Here is a 17,053-nt window from a genome sequence, read left to right as displayed (position 1 = left end):
CAAAATAGAAACTAAGACTTCCATAAAGCACAAAACATTCCTGCATCACAAGGCTGTGAACAGAAAACAAAAAGAGCCTGGAGTCAATAAAATACAAAAATCCATCAGCTCTGCTGATCTGCATGAGCTTACACCGAAAGAAAAACTTCTAGTTGGCAGGATTCTAGACACCAAACTGAAAAGTACATGTCACGTCTTGACCAACTCTTATTTAATCACGTTCTGTGATTTCTATTTAGAACAACATACTTTTTTTCTGATTTATTTATATTGAGATCTTAACCATCACTGTTATCTCTGTAGTCTCTTCCTCCTTCTTTGGCAGTAACTATTCATTAATAGAACCACTGGCATGCCTTAATGTAAAACCAAATTCCACATCCAGGTAATTAGCCCTTTGCTATTTTGTTAACAACAACAACAAACAAACAAACAGGGTCTCGGATTTCATAAGCATTCTTCATTGACACATCTGCTATTCAAAAGATTCACTCAGTTGGGAGACTGTGGGATCAACATTTCTAGCTGCACCCTACATAATACCATAGATCAAAATTACAGAAAGTGTTGGTCATCCAGGGTCCTATAGAGACGTCCTCATAAGCAGCTGGGTGCCACATGATGCATCCACATTTTATTCTTTGTGTGCTGAAAACGGCCAAGTCTTCCAAAATCAAAGAATCTGAAGGTTCATGGAAAGGAAACAAATTTTGCTTTTTTTTAGTTTGTTAGGTTTTCTCATTGACATCTTTTTGCTTTCTGAATGAGTTCTCTGGAGGGTCTGCAGGAGGAGCACTGCTACTGGCAACATTCATTCCTTGCTTGCATGTCTGTTAGCTGCATATTTTTACTCATAATGGGAGTGGTAAGATGCTGGAGGGAGACACACTGAATGGCTGCTTTGTTTCAGCATTGCCTCAGGGTGTTCTAATAATACCTAACATGGACTTCAATAGCTGTGAGCAGATTTTCGGTGTCTCTGTCACCCACCTGGTAGCTATACAGGGCATTCCTTCAAAATGTAATATCAAGACCTCACTTTATCTACATTTTTTCCCCAATTTGTGCTAAATTCTCTCAAACCCGAAAGTCCAGGAAAGGGGGAAGTACGGATCATCCACTGTTGCAAGCACTGGGCATTGCCTCTGCTGAATGAAGGTAGCAAATCAATACAGCCATAATTTAGTGCCTTTCAAGGCAAAGAATATGAGTTTCATCACCTTCTTGCAGGTTACGGGTATACAGAAACTGTCACATTTTATAACTATAGGAGAGGATGGCTATTATGTGCCAAAATACAATTAGATACCACTCATACATACCTATTTGAAAACTTAGAGACTCACTCTTATAAGCAATTCCTGACTATGAATCAATAAAACACCTCCAAATTTTACTACAATTAGAACTTTTCCTTAAACAACCCTATCCACATATTTTTTAAACCTAGTAGATTTATTAATGCCTCTTAGGGGTGAAGATTCGCATCTACAGCTATCCTTAGGTTTAAAAGTGCTCTTTGTAACAGAGGACTTAGTATATCCTCAGCTGTTTCCATCAATCATCTACCTTTACCAATTGAAATCTTATCTACTTCAAAATGCAGCCACTAAAATGACCAAGAAGAAATCAGCCAAGTAAAAAGTGAAAGAGCTTATTCTCCATCCATCTGTTCCATATTAAAACAAACAAACAAACAAACAAATGGATTCTGAAACAACATGACACGCGCTCTCCCAAAGCAGTTCTTTGGTTTCACCTGACTCTCTTTGGTGAACACCCGGTCTGTTCTCTTTTCCTGCTATCTATGCTTCCAAAAGAGTAATACGATTGCAGAACAGAATCCACCAAGACATGAGAATGCAGAGCCCAAGACTTACATTATTCATGTACTCGCTGAGCAGGTCCTGGAGCGCCTGCCGCACGGCGTTGCACTCCGCCACGATCCTCTCGCGGCGGTCGTCTCGCGTGCAGGAGGAGTCGGCCATCAGCGCTGCGCCGCTGATGATGCTCTCCAGCCTCTCCTCCAGGGACGGCCGGAACCTGGCCTCGCTGAACGTCATGGGGTCCAGGATAATCTTATTCTGAAAGTATCACACACACACACACAAAAAAAAAATCAGCAGAGAAGAGAGGTCTGCCTTGGCACCCTGTTTTGAAATCAGAAATATCTGAGGCAAGAACAAGAGTCCCCAAGGAGGAGAAACTGGTTACTCAAATTCTAAAGTTGCCTTGACATAGTATTAACTTTTTCTCGATATTTTGTCCTAAATGTAATCTTCAGCTAAAAGAGCACATCTTGTTTGAAGAATATGTTCTTGGCAAAGGCTATCTCAACGGAAGAGCTTTCAAATAAGATTAGGACACTTTTTTGGCATTTTTAAAATACGTAGCCTTTAAGGAAAGAACATTTCAGTGTAATGCTTCGGGGAATTATATAAAGATTTTAGAGCTAAAACGTGATAAATAATCAACATCTTAATTATGCATCAGCTGTGACTTGTGTACACGTTAATCCTCCTCATGAGAAGCAGATATTCCCATGGCAGGGTGCCTTTGGAAACTTGGGCACATAACACCAAACAGGCATATTCAGTACGGGTTAATTTATGCTAGTGTTCTAGAAAAGGATTCTTAATGTGTGTATGAGACTTGTCACAAATAACTGACAGTATCCTTATAAAGGTATTTACATGTTTGGAAGGAGACTATATAAGAGGAAAATAGTGATATTTCCTAAAAGGAAGGCGTCACATAGAACATGAGCTTAGCATTTCCCCAGCCAAGTTTGAGGAGCCTGGAAACATGTGGGCAGAGATGCCCAGAGGTAGATGGAAACATGCATCCAAAATTCAGGAGCTATAACAGTCTTTATAGGGATCTAGTAAATGTCACGGGTATTTGGACACAAACTAGTGAATTACATACTAGTAAAGTGAATAGAGCCAGAAGAGCAGGCCAGAGAAGACCCCTATACAGAAGGACCAGAATCAAAAAGGAAGACAGAAAGGGTAGTCAGAAAGATAGAAACAGAACTTGGAAAACTCCCAGCAAATGAGGAGGGTAGAGCGTGATGGTATGTGATCATTAACTGTGTGAAATCTAGAAGCAAAGGTGACACTGAACAAAGGCTGGTTTCCTTTGGGGAGCCTTTTCTGCCTGAGGAAAAGAAGTTCATTCCAGCAATGATAATCAAAGTAAAATGACCTGCTGCAGGAAATGGTGTGCTTCACTGGGGATGCACGTGGCAATGATGGGGTTAAATGGTCTTCCAACTGTAGAATACTATAGTGCAATTGCCACTCTGTTACTGTTTCTTTTGATGTTCATTATTCCTTATATATTCACCAAATTTAAAGAGTTGTTAGAAAAGAACAATTTACCATATTTACAAATACAATACAAAACATAAATGAGAATAGTAGTTATTCTATTGCTAATCTGCACCTGCTGAAGACCTACTATATGCCTACTACTGTACTTAATGCTAAAAAGAAAGGGAGATAAAAGATGCTTTTATGAACTTTTTATTCTGATGTAGTATACACAATAACTGCTTAAGTTATTACAAAGTGAAGTCCAGCTGTGTGATCTGGGAAAGTTTGATGTAACCCTCCAAAGCATCCTAGGGTATTTGTTCATGTTGTGTGCAGAATATCTGGGCTCCAATTCTCTGATTCCTGTTAAAATGCAAATCTCTAGAGCAGAGAGATAGAACCTTTGGGCACAAGAATGTTGAAATCTTAAGGAATGAGTGTAGGCAGGTTGGGACTTAGAAAGGAACAGGTATAGACCAAACACAGACCATGTCTGAAGTCCACTGGAATCTTGGATTTTTTAGAAAATCACTAATTGGTCAAAGCCCCTTTTCAATTTAGAAAGCAGTGCATGAAATCTTGCAAATAAGACAGCTATTCTGTGACAGCTTTGGTAAGATGACCATTCTTACATTTGTATTCTCTTGTATCTTAGAAAAGGGATGAAAAAGGGATGTTTACTTTACCCAAAATGTGCTATTTGGGTTCTGTCCTTTGTGCCTTGGTTTTAGGCACAGCTGTTCAGTGTCAAAAAATCATGTGGAGGCTGCAATACAGTGGGTGGCCCTATAGGGTTCATTATTACAGGTGAAAGTCCCATAGGAAAGCTGAGAGGGGAGCACAGATATTCCTGCTATATGTACTAGTGCTGTGTCTGCAATGTCTCTTTCCAGGGGCATCCATTGGAACCCTCTCTTTTTCTCTCACATACTCTCTCTTGCTTTCTACTGCCTTTCTGTTGATGCATTTACGATGAACATATGTATATATGTATGTGTGTGTGTGTGCATATATCTAATCCATATAATATACATTAAGAAATAATATTCTAATTGAAGAAATACCTGGTCAAAATATAATTAGACTATCTTACTTATAAAGATTACTGATTTTCAAAGACCTATTTTATAGAAAACCATATTAACATAAACATAATGAAAATATATGTTCTGCTTTAAGATTTCAGGAGACTCTTCAGAATCATATACTGGCTTTAGAATAGGTATTTATTGTACTTTAGGACTAAACACGTCAAGAAATGCAAATGTGATGGAAATACAGGGAGGTAAATGTGAACTCTTCAGTAAGGACAATTGTAAAAGTTTCTCTGCAGTAGAGAGAATGTACTAGTGTCATTAGAATACTATTTCCTAAATTATTTTACATAGAACACTGAGCTTAGAGATACAATGTTTTGATGAAAAAATAAGGTTCCCTGGCCAAATATGTTTTGGAAATACCTCATGACCTACAGCAAGTTATCATATGAAATGCTTTGGGGAGCTCTGCATTAAAGGAGTCAGTTCACTGTAGCATTTCCCGAATCTATTTGAGCATGGAAAGTGCTGCTTTTAAAATGCATGAATTATCTATGAGAACCCAAGAAACACACTTTGGGAAATGTGGCAAGAGAGACTTTGGAGTGTCAGCCAATTGAGTTTCCTACCTGCCATGGCCTGGGGCTGTTGTGAAAGTAAAAGCCTGAAACATTGAGCTTGACAAACCCTGCATAAAAGTTATACCATCCATCACATTTCTAATGGAATTATTCATTATTTATAGATCACAGTGGAAAAGCTTTTTTTAAAATCTCCCTGGAAAAGAAACAATAATTTTACAATATTCAGATCTGTATCTGCAGTACAGATGGGGAGCATTGCAATGATGGATGTGAAAAGCAGCAGGGAGAAGCCGCTCAGGAGAGAAAAGGCACAAAACAAAAAGACCAGTGCACGTGGGCCTGTGTGAGTGTTTGCATGCACATGTGCATGGGAAGAGGTACTGATTGCATGTGTGTGTGTGTCTATGTGTGTGTGTGTGTGTATATCCCGGACGGGATGGGCACTGGTTGTGTGTATGTGGAGCTGTGTGTGCATGTGTGTATGGGGCAAGATATGTGCTATTTGTGTGTGTGTCTATGAATCTATGAATGGGTGGGTACAGTTTGTATGCATGGGTGGAGTGGATACGTGTATGTGTATGTGTGTGTATGTGCACACGGGCACATGTATGGAAGGGGCTGTGGCTTATTTGTGTGTATGTATTTGTATGTGTCTGTCTCTGTCTGTTTTTAGAGAATTGGCCAGGTTTCCAACAGGCTGCAACAAGCGAGAAAATAAGGAAAAAACCAGAAATGAAGCCAGAGGCTCAAGAGCTAGAGGAAAAGGCTGTATCTATAGTTCCTACAAATAAAAAACCAACCCCTGGAAATGAATCCTGAGCAAGAAATACACAGAGAATGAAAAAGTGAAAAGAAGGAGGAGTATTTGCCATTACACAATTTGAAAGTAATTAAAAAAATAAGAAACACCCAGGTAAGCCATCTATCCTAACATACTTCGGGAACATTCAGATCAGAAAACAGCCATGAACACAGGGCTCTAACAGGCCTCAGTTCTCCGCAGCAGCTCTGCCTGTCCTCACCTCTCTGAGTAGCTGCACTCTGCTAGCAGGAAGGGGCACCAAATCACCGCCACCACCATCATCACCATCATCACCATCATCATCATCAACAACATCCAGGAGCCAGATTCCCCTCCCTGGTCACAGAAGAATCCTTTAAGAGGGCAGCACACCAACACCAAAGAGTGAAACGACAAGGAGCAGCCTTCCTGTCTCTCCCTTCACAGCAAAAGTATCCTTCTGTGACAGGCTCTTATGCTGTTTACAACTTTACAGACTTATTTTAGTTCATTCTTTTACATTGTAAATATCTCCATCTCCTGTTGGCATTCTTAAAGCTCATTTAGTCGTTTTATCTTTTTGATCTTTTAGTTCAGACTTACATTGTCATTTTAGTTTATTTACAGATAGAGGGCCTGCATTTCTTATTTTATCTTTTTCTTATGTTTTAAGTTAATCTATGTTTATCATGCCTATTTTCATTTTGTTTATTTGATTTGCATACTATTTTGTGCTTTATGAGTTTTGCTTATTTTTATTAACATCTCTACTTTAAAAAATTACTGTTTTCATTCTTACAGTTTATGGAGTGGCAATTGGAATGCATGGACATAAAGATCACAGCCACAATAATTCACCCCCAAGCCAACAAGACTAGAACCCTATTCTGCCATCAAGTCGGTGCTATAACAGTCTCTCTAGTTTCACATAATTGATCTCCCATTTGCTCTCATGTGGCGCTCTATAAAAATTTTAACCTAAAATAATTTAGCAGACTATGTAGTTCAAAACTACTTCCCAGAATAATACATTTACCAGCATTCACCACACATACAATTGTTAGAAGAGCACTATTTTTAAATTGCTCTTATCATTCATTGTCTCTACAAAAAGCTATGTGATCTAAAATTTCAGTATATAATGAGACACTGAGCTAGCTTGATGCAAGCTCTGACACAAGGGGAGGAAACAGAGAGACCTCTATCAAAGAGGCAAGTAGTTGGATGTATTACAAATGGTTTGATGGGTTCAAAATGCAGTGTCTTTGAGATCCCTATCTCCCCATCTTATTGAATAGGGAAATGATGCCAGAGATGTTGTCCCATGGTCATTCAGCTCACAAATGAGGTCACCAGGATTTCAGCACAGGTCTTTTGATTTCAAGCCCAGTGTTCCTTCAACTGTATAAGATTGTCCACGTTTAGGTGAAATGCGTCTAATATGTCATAATTATAATTATAAAGTATATTATTTTAAAACAAAAATATAACTCTTTTAAATTAAATGTAATACTTAAGTATTATCTGTCATGCTGTCCTTTCTATGCTATCTGAGTCACCTAACCCTCCCAATAGATAACTGAGAGTATAATCATTCATTCAACAAATGAGTGCCAGTTACTGTAGAGTCTAAGAGCACATACTAAATAATCCTTTCTTCAAGAGGTTGACTCTCTAATCAAAAACAAAAACATGTACAACCAATTGTAATTGGGGAAATGGCTGATGATGTTATGGAATGACTGAATGATGGCAAATTGCACAATTGAGAGGTAGGAAGTGAAAACATACTTCCAGAAGAGGTCATCCCTCGGCTGAGACTTAAAGGATGAAAAGCAGTTGGCCAAGCAAAGTTAGGAGCGGGAATGGGCAATGCAGATGGGCTAGGAGGTGAGAGATGGCATAGTATATGAAAAATATTACAAGAGATCAACTGAAGCTGGTCACATGTACGGTGCCATAGAGGGGCCCCAAGCCACTCTCCTCTGAGTTAAACTGCTGGGGGGCATAGTTAACTGACCATCTCCATCTGCTGCACCTGTAGTTCTACTGCAGTCTCATGTGTAGGCTGCATTTGACCCCAGGCAGTGCCAGTCAGTCACTGAGCACAGGTGCATGCTCCTGCCCAACAGGGACTCCTCCAACGACCAACTTCAGCTCCTGATCTGGGCTCCCCACTGGCCTGAGTGGGACTTGCTGGGAACAGTGCTGAGCCTCTTCCTACTCAATCCACTTTCTTTCCTGCTCTCCTTTCAGAGGTGTTTGACCCCATAGCAGTCTAAAAGCTCGACAAAAGCCCAGTCACTCCTATTTTATCCTTCACAGGCAATTCCTCCTTATACACAGAATCCCATCTACCTTGCTTCCTTAAGGGCCTGAATGGACATAAATAGGAATGGGAGATGCAGTTGGAGAGAGAGAAAGAACCAGGTTCTGAAGCGACTTCTCTGCCATGTTACAAAGTTTTCAATTTGAGAACACCCCTTTAGGCAATGATGAGTCATCAGAGGTCTTAAAGCAAAGGAGTGACATAATCCTGTTTGGGTTTAGACAGTTTCTTATTGCAGCTAAGGCAGTTAGCTTTGACAGGACTGCAAGTAGAAGGCAGGAGAGCATCAAGCCTTCAGAGCCCAAAAGAGAGGTGAGGAAACTACAAATCAGGATTGTGTCTATATGGATAAAGAGAAGGTAATGAATTTAAGAAAAATGTAGAATGTCAATCTGGCAGGATTTGAAGATATATAGGCTATGAGAATGAGGGAGAAGGAGGCAAAGATAAAACCTAGACTTCTAACACTAACAACACCAATAGTGCAGGTATCAGCAAACTACATCCTAGGAGTCAACCTCCTACTTTGCAAATAAAGTTTTATTAGAACACAGTCAGGCTCATTAATTTACATACTGTCTATGACTATTTTTACACTGCAATGGTAGAGAGGAATGGTTAGGACAGAAACTGTATGGCACACAAAGCTTGGAATATTTACTCTTGGCCCTTCAAGAAAACATTTGCTGACCGGGCGCGGTGGCTCATGCCTGTAATCCCAGCACTTTGGGAGGCTGAGGCAGGCAGATCACAAGGTCAGGAGTGCAAGCCCAGCCTGGCCAATATGGTGAAACCCCACCTCTGTGGCACACGCCTGTAATCCCAACAACTTGGGAGGCTGAGGCAGGAGAATTGCTTGAACCTGGGAGGCAGAAGTTGCAGTGAGCTGAGCTCGCACCATTGCACTCCAGCCTGGGCGACAGAGCCAGACTCCATCTCAAAAAAGAAAAAAAAGAAGAGGAAGAAAACATTTGCTGACCCTTGAACAACTGTGAAAGATAACAGATGAAGAGCAGGTGAAGTTCTTATGAGCCCTTTAAATGGTGAAGTCTGGTAGAAGGTTGATGATAAGTATATGAACATCGGGTAGTGGTATGGGCACCTGTATTAATATGCAAAATCTATCGCCTTCATATAAACAAGGAATACCCAATAGGAAGACCTAATATCCAATAACAAGAAATGCAAAGCGAAAAAAAACACACCTAGATGTCAAGTAGATGTAGCAAGAAATGTGTTCAGAGAGATGAATTATTGTGCAGGCATGACCTCAGGGCAAAGAGCAGGGCTGGAACTGGGATGCATGCCCTCTAGCTCTGGCATCTATGCTCTTAGCCACTGCACTAACTGTTTACCTCATGTATCCTTTCTGCATGCACGATGCTAATCATCATGAGGGAATCAATGCAATAGCCATTTCCCCATTTCAAAAACTGAAGTCGCAGTAGCATATTATTCTTTCATACTTCAAGAGGGGATAAAAACAGCAAATAACCACCAGGAATAAAACCTCTAAAATACTACTTTCTCCTAATTTTAATCCTCACCTCTGTTTCAAACTGGTCAGTAGGTATTACAATACATTTCTTCTACCAAGAAGGTAAATACAAATATTGCTCAGTCTTTCTTTGGCTAGGAGTTAACCGTCTTAAAGCTGAGTTTGTATCTAATTGTACTCAGCTGTAATTGAGAAAGATGGGCATACCTGATAAGACCTGAAGCATAAAGTAATGTTTTAATTACAGTTAAGTCAGTAGGAAGGCTCTAGCACACACAGAACACTAATTCAATGGTTTTACCCACAGATTATGTTTCAAAGACTTTTAGTGCACAGCTGACAATGGTCTTTACTAGCCAAGAAACAGCTTGTTAAAGAGTAGGAAGAAAATCTTATTCATCTTTACACTTTCTGGCTTTCAACATTGGTTAAACCTTTAAGAGAACTACTTAGTCATCTGAAATGCACACAGAATTTTCAAAATGCCAAGAAAGACAACAAAGAAAGCAATTTGATAATATAAAGTGTGGCTGATTTCATAACTTTTTTTCCAAAATCTAAGCTAATCAGCATGGAAAATGCAAATGCTAGTGGTATGAGAAAGTCTTGTGATTCTGTGATTTTCTTTGTTGATTGTGACAATTCTGTAAGATAAATGTGTCCTGGATTTTTACTACCTTCATAGTTCAAGGCAGCAAGTAAGGAAAATAGTAAATTGCTGTTCTCCCTCATAAACACCAGGCACTTACCACCTGCTGTCCAGCATGACTATTTTGAATCAAGCAAACAGAAGAAGGAATAAATGTCAACATGCCTCTATGCAGTCATTCACTTTTGTCTTTTAAATCTTAAAAAAAAAAAAACTGAAAGAGAAACTTAACATTAGTCAAACTCATTCTTTCAAAGGAATATGTCCTTCTGATATGGGGCAATTAAAGCAATGAAAACCAGAAAACCTTAATGACAATACATGTTTAAATGTAGGTATATTTCTCCATTAATTATTCTGAGCTTTTCCAAGCAATGTGCTACAATGTACCCATGTCTTCACTTTCTGTCTTTGGTAACTTTATCATCATCCCCATTCTACTTACCCTTTAAAAAATTTATATTTTTAAATTTTTAGTCGTTAAGGCTACATAGTATGTGTATCTATTTATGGGGTACATGGGATATTTTGAGACAGGCATACAATGTGTAATAATCACATCAGGGTAAATGAGGTGTCCATCACCTCAAGCATTTATCATTTCTCTGTGTTACAAACATTCCCATTATACTCTTTTAGTTATTTTTAAATGTATTATGAATTATTATTGGCTCTTCTATTTACCTTTTAATATCTAAATTTTGTGGTTTGCCTTGTCTTGGTGTATAACTGGGTAAGTTTTATATTTCACGGATACCACAGAGCTTCCTTCCTTCTTCCTCCCAAGCATTAAATTCAAGATTCTGTTTCTTTCCACATAATGAAGAGGGGGCAAAGCCATGTATGTAGTCGGAGGTACCGATGCCATAGGCCAGGTGAAATATGACAGTGACTGAGCATGACTATAGAAATGTGAGCTTTGGTTTAGCTTAGGACTTCATGCTGTGTTGACCCATTACCGAGTGTCTAGGTCACAGAAAGCTTTAGTGGGATCAAAATTTATTAAGGCATTTTATTTTATTCATTATGTTATTTTGCTACACTGATACAATCCCAAACAAAACAAAACAACATAAACAAGTCCAGCAATACCTACTGATTAACTCTTCACTATGGAACCCTTCTTAAAACAAAGAAAAAAGTTTGCTATCCAGCTTAAAATACTTGACTAGTAACCCCCGAGGCAGCCTCTCCCAGTTTCCCATTAAAATGCCTATAAACAGAGGAATAAAATTGGAATTTTACAGCACTGAAAATTGAGAATGAAAGACACCTATTGACAATGAGGCATGATGATAATTCTGGCTCTGAATGCTTTAAATACTTATTTTAAAGACTGGACTCTGAGATAAAAGCATAAATCAAGACCATTTAAATAAATTAACCGAGGTGTCTAAATCAAAAGAATGTTATTTGTTTGGTTTTAAACACTCTCCCTGTAGTGTATCAATAATTAATACAGATACATTTTCATCTTTTTCATTCTGTGCCAGGCTCTCCCAGGGTGAATCTTTCTATCTTTACATGAAAAGTTTCTCTTGATGTAATTGGGATAGCACTAGGAATGAAAGATACTAAGGACCTTGAGTTTTAATCATGTATTTTTTATTAAGCTGCAGAAAAATTCTAACCACCATTTTAGATTTGCCTTAATTTTTAAATTGAAAAGTATTTTATAAATAACTTACTCCTTCGCAGGCATATAGTTAAAAATAAACTAATTATGCCATTTATCTACTTAAGATGTTATTTGTAATTAAACAGTTCAGCTTAATTGGAAATAAATGACAGAGATAATGACTTAATAATTAAACAGCACTTTCTATCCTTAGATATTTAATGTGTTTTTTAAGAGAAATTTACCTAAGCTTACATTAGTTTCATTTTTGAGAAGAAGCTTATATTTAGAAAGACAAAGAGATTTACCAGAGCAAATGAATAAACTGGGCGAGGAGGTTCAGCTCTGGGTTGTTCCTACTGGATTGTGAAATCTAGTGGATGCCAACTTCATTTTCCCTAATCCCATCATCTCTGTGTGTTGCTGAGTTGCTATGACATTTCAGGAGCACATTCTCTAGCTCTGACAAGGATACTAGTTTACAATTAAGTACATAAAGCAGGGCAAAGATAATAATCCTTAGCTTTACATTATGAATTGATTAGAAAGTGAGTATCCAAAATGCACTTAATCAAATCAAATTTTTAGAGGGCTTAACAAAGAAAATGGATTTTACTCTTTTTCTGAAAAAAATAGTCACGTTATCTCTGTTCTCCTGGAACTCTCTACATTCTTGACCATCGTTTTTATTCGGTATTCGTCCTCTTTGAGCTTTGTGTGTTCTGAACACAATTTACCACCCACTGACTAAATTAAGCCTCCCCTATGCTTTACAAAACACTGCTTTACTGTGGTTCTATTCATACTCCTCCTTCCCTTCACTTGCCCAGTTCTTCTTCCTGGATCTGCCTCAGTAAGTTGGTATATCTCAAGGCCCTGCTCCCTGTTCTCAGTTCTCTCAACAACTCCTTCTTAGAGGGCTCAACTACTCTCTACTATCACCTGCTTGTGAAAGAGAACGTAAGTACCATGTCCAATCCCAACCCTCTAAGAAGCTGGCCCTTACTACAGCTGTACACTGGACATGATCTCTTGGGGGGTTCTGCCCTCACCTCAAATATCAGATGTATGAGAAAGTACTTCTCATTTTCCTCCAAAACCTAACACTCTCACTTCTAAGGAGGAAAAATGGAAGTAGAAGAGAAACAAGAATCCATAATCTCCCTTCATTCTCCTAACGAGAAATTAGAATTAATGAGAAATCTTCACTTTATAAATGCAAGAACCGTTCCTCAGTCAGGTTAGGTGACTTGATGAAGGCCACACAGTGGAAGACTTGAGAAGTCTTTCTGACTCCAAGGCCCATGCACTTGTAGCCGTGTTCTCTTGGGAACCTATGTTGAAAGATCAAGCATCAATATCAACTAAGACCGGCCGGGTGCAGTGGCTCGCGTCTGTAATCCCAGCACTTTGGGAGTCTGAGGCGGGTGGATCACAAGTTCAGGAGTTCGAGACCAGCCTGTTCAATATGGTGAAACCCCGTCTCTACTAAAAATAAAAAAAAACTTAGCTGGGCGTGGTGGCAGGTGCCTATAATCCCAGCTACTCGGGAGGCTGAGGCAGGAGAATCACTTGAACCCGGGAGGCAGAGGTTGCAATGAGGTGAGAGCACACCACTGCACACCAGCCTGGGTGACAAAGTGAGACTCCATCTCAAAAAAAAAAAAAAAGAAAAGAAAAAAGAAAGAAAAGAAACCATATATATATAATCTAAGACCAAGGTATAAAATGTTACAGGGGTTAAGAGTTGGACGGTGACATGGTTTACATGTGTCACCTCCAAAATTCAGGTGCTGCCAAGGTGATAATATTAAGAGGTGGGACCTTTAATAGGTGATTGGGACATGAGGCTCCTCCCTTTTGAACTGGATTAAGGTACTTATAAAAGAGGTTTCACAGAGCATTTGGCTAGCTTGCCCTTCTGCCTTCTGCCATACCAGGATCCAGCATTCTTCCCCTCCATAGGGGAAGGGCACCATCTTGGAAGCAGAGAACAACCCTCACCAGACAACCAAACATGCTGGCACTTTGATCTTGGATTTCCCAGTGCTATAACTGTGAGGGAACAAAATTTTGCTCTTTGCAAATTACCCATTCTTGGGTATTTGGTTTTAGAAGCACAAATGGACTAAGATAGATGGCTTGGATTAGAAACCTGGCTCCAATTCCTTCTAGTTGTAATTCTTTCTAGCTGAGTAGGTTGCTTAAATGCTAAAAGTGTCTCAGCTTCCTCATTTCAAAAACAGGAATGAATCTTAGCAGTCCCTATACAACAGTGTTGTTGAGAAAGTTAAAATATAAGTAAAGAGATTTGAACAATATATGAAATGCAGTAAGTTATAGATATTAAACATCAAATCATTCCAAGTAACTATTTTTAATGTAATACTTTATATTTCCATGGTCAGTCCATATTCCCCCCTTATTCAAGTCATGATCATCTCCCATTTCCTTCATCGAGACTTTAAATTTATCTTTTTTTTTTTCTTGGTAAAGCGTATTTTCCTAACAGCCTAGTCTTAAAATCCTGCTTAACCACACTACCCCACTGGCCCCAAACCTTCAACGGCTCCCCATGGCCTGTAATAGGTTATTATCTAGGGCCCGACAAGTTTCAGATGCTGGACTCTTAGCTAGTAATTCTCCAATTTCATTTCTATTATATTAATTTTGTAAGTTATATCAAAATTCATAAGGGAATAAAGCAATGAGTTGCATTTTCATCCAGCCCTTGAATTGAGATGTCATTTTCAGCAAGCATTGCATAAAAAAAATATAATCTCACCTCTACTCAGTTCATGACTAAGATGCCTGGCCTTCAAGATTCTCAGCAATCTGGCACAAGTCTCTGCCCCTCAAACTTCATCTGTCCTCATGAACCCCTGGCTCCTGCCAAAGTGGTCTCTGCATTGCCCCACCCCAGTATGCTTCATGTGTAACTGTGTTATTCATTCTTCTCTGCTGACCGTTTCAGCCCCTTCCTCTCTGATGCTTCTTGGCAGCATATGTGGATCCTTCTCTGAAAACACGATTTTCAACTCTCTTGTGTACAAAACTCTCCTCTTTAATTCCCATTATTAAGCTCCTTTTCACTTATTCAAATTTCCCTTTTGGCTCTTATCTGATATTATCATACACTGGTAGCAGTGCGCCTGTGTGCACACACGTGTGTGTGTGAGAGACAGATCACCAGTTAGGACGCTTTCCTTACATGGCAGTATCTTCTACACCCAGCTGAATGTTTCATACATAAGTATTTGATAAACATTTGCTGATTAGTGGAGTAAGGATTCCTAAAACAAGAATATCCTTTTCCCAACTTTTACCAAAAGGCTTCTGTAGCAAAATAGGTCACCACAGTGAACCTAATATTTGCAGATGAATATATGTGGGTGGCCTTTTAGTTAGATATGTACATTTAGGTCTACAGTAGTAATTGATGTGGTCCAGTGCACTTGAGATTGAGAATTATTGGAATGGGGATGTGTAACCTATTATCATATGACAAACGTTAGTTCTACTTTTTTTTTTTTTTTTTTGAGACAGGGTCTCACACTCTGTTGCTTAGGCTGGAGTACAGTGGCACAATTTTGGCTCATTGCAATTTCTGCCTCCCAGGCTCAAGTGATCCTCCTACTTCAGCCTCCCGAACAGCTGGGACTACAGGCAAATGGCACCACACCTGGCTAATTTTTGTATTTTTTGTAGATACAGCATTTTGCCATGTTGCCCAAGCTGGTCTGGACCTCCCAGGCTCAGGCGATCCACCTCCCTCAGCTGCCCAAAGTGCTGGGATTATGGGCATGAACCACCACGCTCAGCCTAATTCTACTTTCAATGGATAGGAGACCAGCTGAGGCAGCCACCTCCTGTGGTTGGTAAATTCTGAGAGTCTCCTCTGAAGATTTGATTAAACCAGGGTCAGCAAACAATGGTCTGTGGACCAAATTAGGTCTGCTGCCCATTTTTATATGGTCTCAAGCTTACAAAGCTAATAATAATTTTTACATTTTTAAGTCGGTGGATAAACCATGGGCCTACTACTGATATGTTACACTTCTGCCCAAAATCCTCTCCCTTATGATACCCATAAATAGTCAAAAGGCATGCAGCCAAAAAAAACAAAAACAAAAACAAATTAAGAAATTTCACAAACCACATAATCCCACAATTAAATAATTAGTAACTGGGTGATCAATGGTTGAATTTTTTTAAGTTTAATACTAGGAGAAACAAACTTCTTGTCCCAGAAATTAGTTATACTCTGTGTCGGTGGTTTGAGATGTTAAATTATCCATTTAAAACGGAAAGTCAATTTATATTTCTCAGAAGCAATTGTGGCTTAATTGCTGTTATCAACCTAATAAATTAGTAGGTGATAACCACAAACTGGTTATACACTCAAATTTCATGTGTGATGAAAGAATAATTGTACCAATATTCTGCAAATATGAAAAGTAAATGTGCTCACGGGCCGCAAGGGAAATGCATACACCTTGAGCATAAACTCATCTATCTTCTTCTGTCTATTTTTAAGCAGGCAAATTAAGATGGGAAAGAAACAGTTTTTGTCTCACAGGAATAATGTGTGATATGTTAATTGCTTTTCAAGAAACATTGCATGGCCTGAAAATATGCTTTTTGCTTAATGAGAATGTCATGTTCTCTTTTGAACTCTGAATTGTGATGCACATCTGTTAACGATCATTTAAATTACATATAATAGATTTTCTGTGTAACAATGGAAAAGAGAAGCCCTAAGAGAGTTAACTCAAGAAGATGATGGATGCCCACTGGAACATAATAGCATAATCATGTAGCCATGGGCTATCTATTGTGATTGATATGGCATATACCAACATTCCAGAAAACTGAGAAGTTAGGATGGATAAACTAGATAGCTACTAAGATCAAACAGTTAATATATTCATTTAAGCAGCCATTCAGCCAACATTTCTTTTATGTCTATGTGCTAAAAGTGCATGTGAAAGTGTGAACAATACATGATCTCTGTCTATTTGGTGCTCACATTTGGAGAGACAGAAACAAAAACAGAACAATATTCTTAACAATATGCATAAAGTACAATAGTAGCATAGAAGGAACAATGGCATAGAAATTGGGGTAGTTACGAAAGGTTTCAAAAAATAAGCTAGATCTGGAAGGCTGAATATAAATTTATTATTCAGAAAAGAAAGGAAGGAAGGAACAGACAGAGGAACTCCCATGAGGGCCAACAC

The 17,053-nt window shown here is 38.8% G+C and overlaps 1 protein-coding gene across 11 annotated transcripts in view; it reads right to left on the bottom strand.

Moving 5' to 3' along the window:
* CTNNA2 (catenin alpha 2) overlaps positions 1-17,053 on the bottom strand; it is a 1,423,217-nt gene that overhangs the window by 734,129 nt on the left and 672,035 nt on the right. For all 11 annotated transcript variants that reach the window (XR_010115398.1, XM_063616606.1, XM_063616605.1 and 8 more), the window contains one exon: positions 1,881-2,084. Coding sequence is in view for 10 of the 11 variants with exons in the window: in XM_063616606.1 (XP_063472676.1) it covers positions 1,881-2,084 (204 nt within the window). In the remaining variant the exon portion in view is untranslated. The remainder of the gene's footprint in view (positions 1-1,880; positions 2,085-17,053) is intronic.

The sequence above is a fragment of the Symphalangus syndactylus genome, chromosome 14 (genome assembly GCF_028878055.3).
Source record: "Symphalangus syndactylus isolate Jambi chromosome 14, NHGRI_mSymSyn1-v2.1_pri, whole genome shotgun sequence".
Taxonomy (NCBI): Eukaryota; Metazoa; Chordata; class Mammalia; order Primates; family Hylobatidae; genus Symphalangus; species Symphalangus syndactylus.
This window is presented reverse-complemented; position numbering and strand designations above follow the sequence as displayed.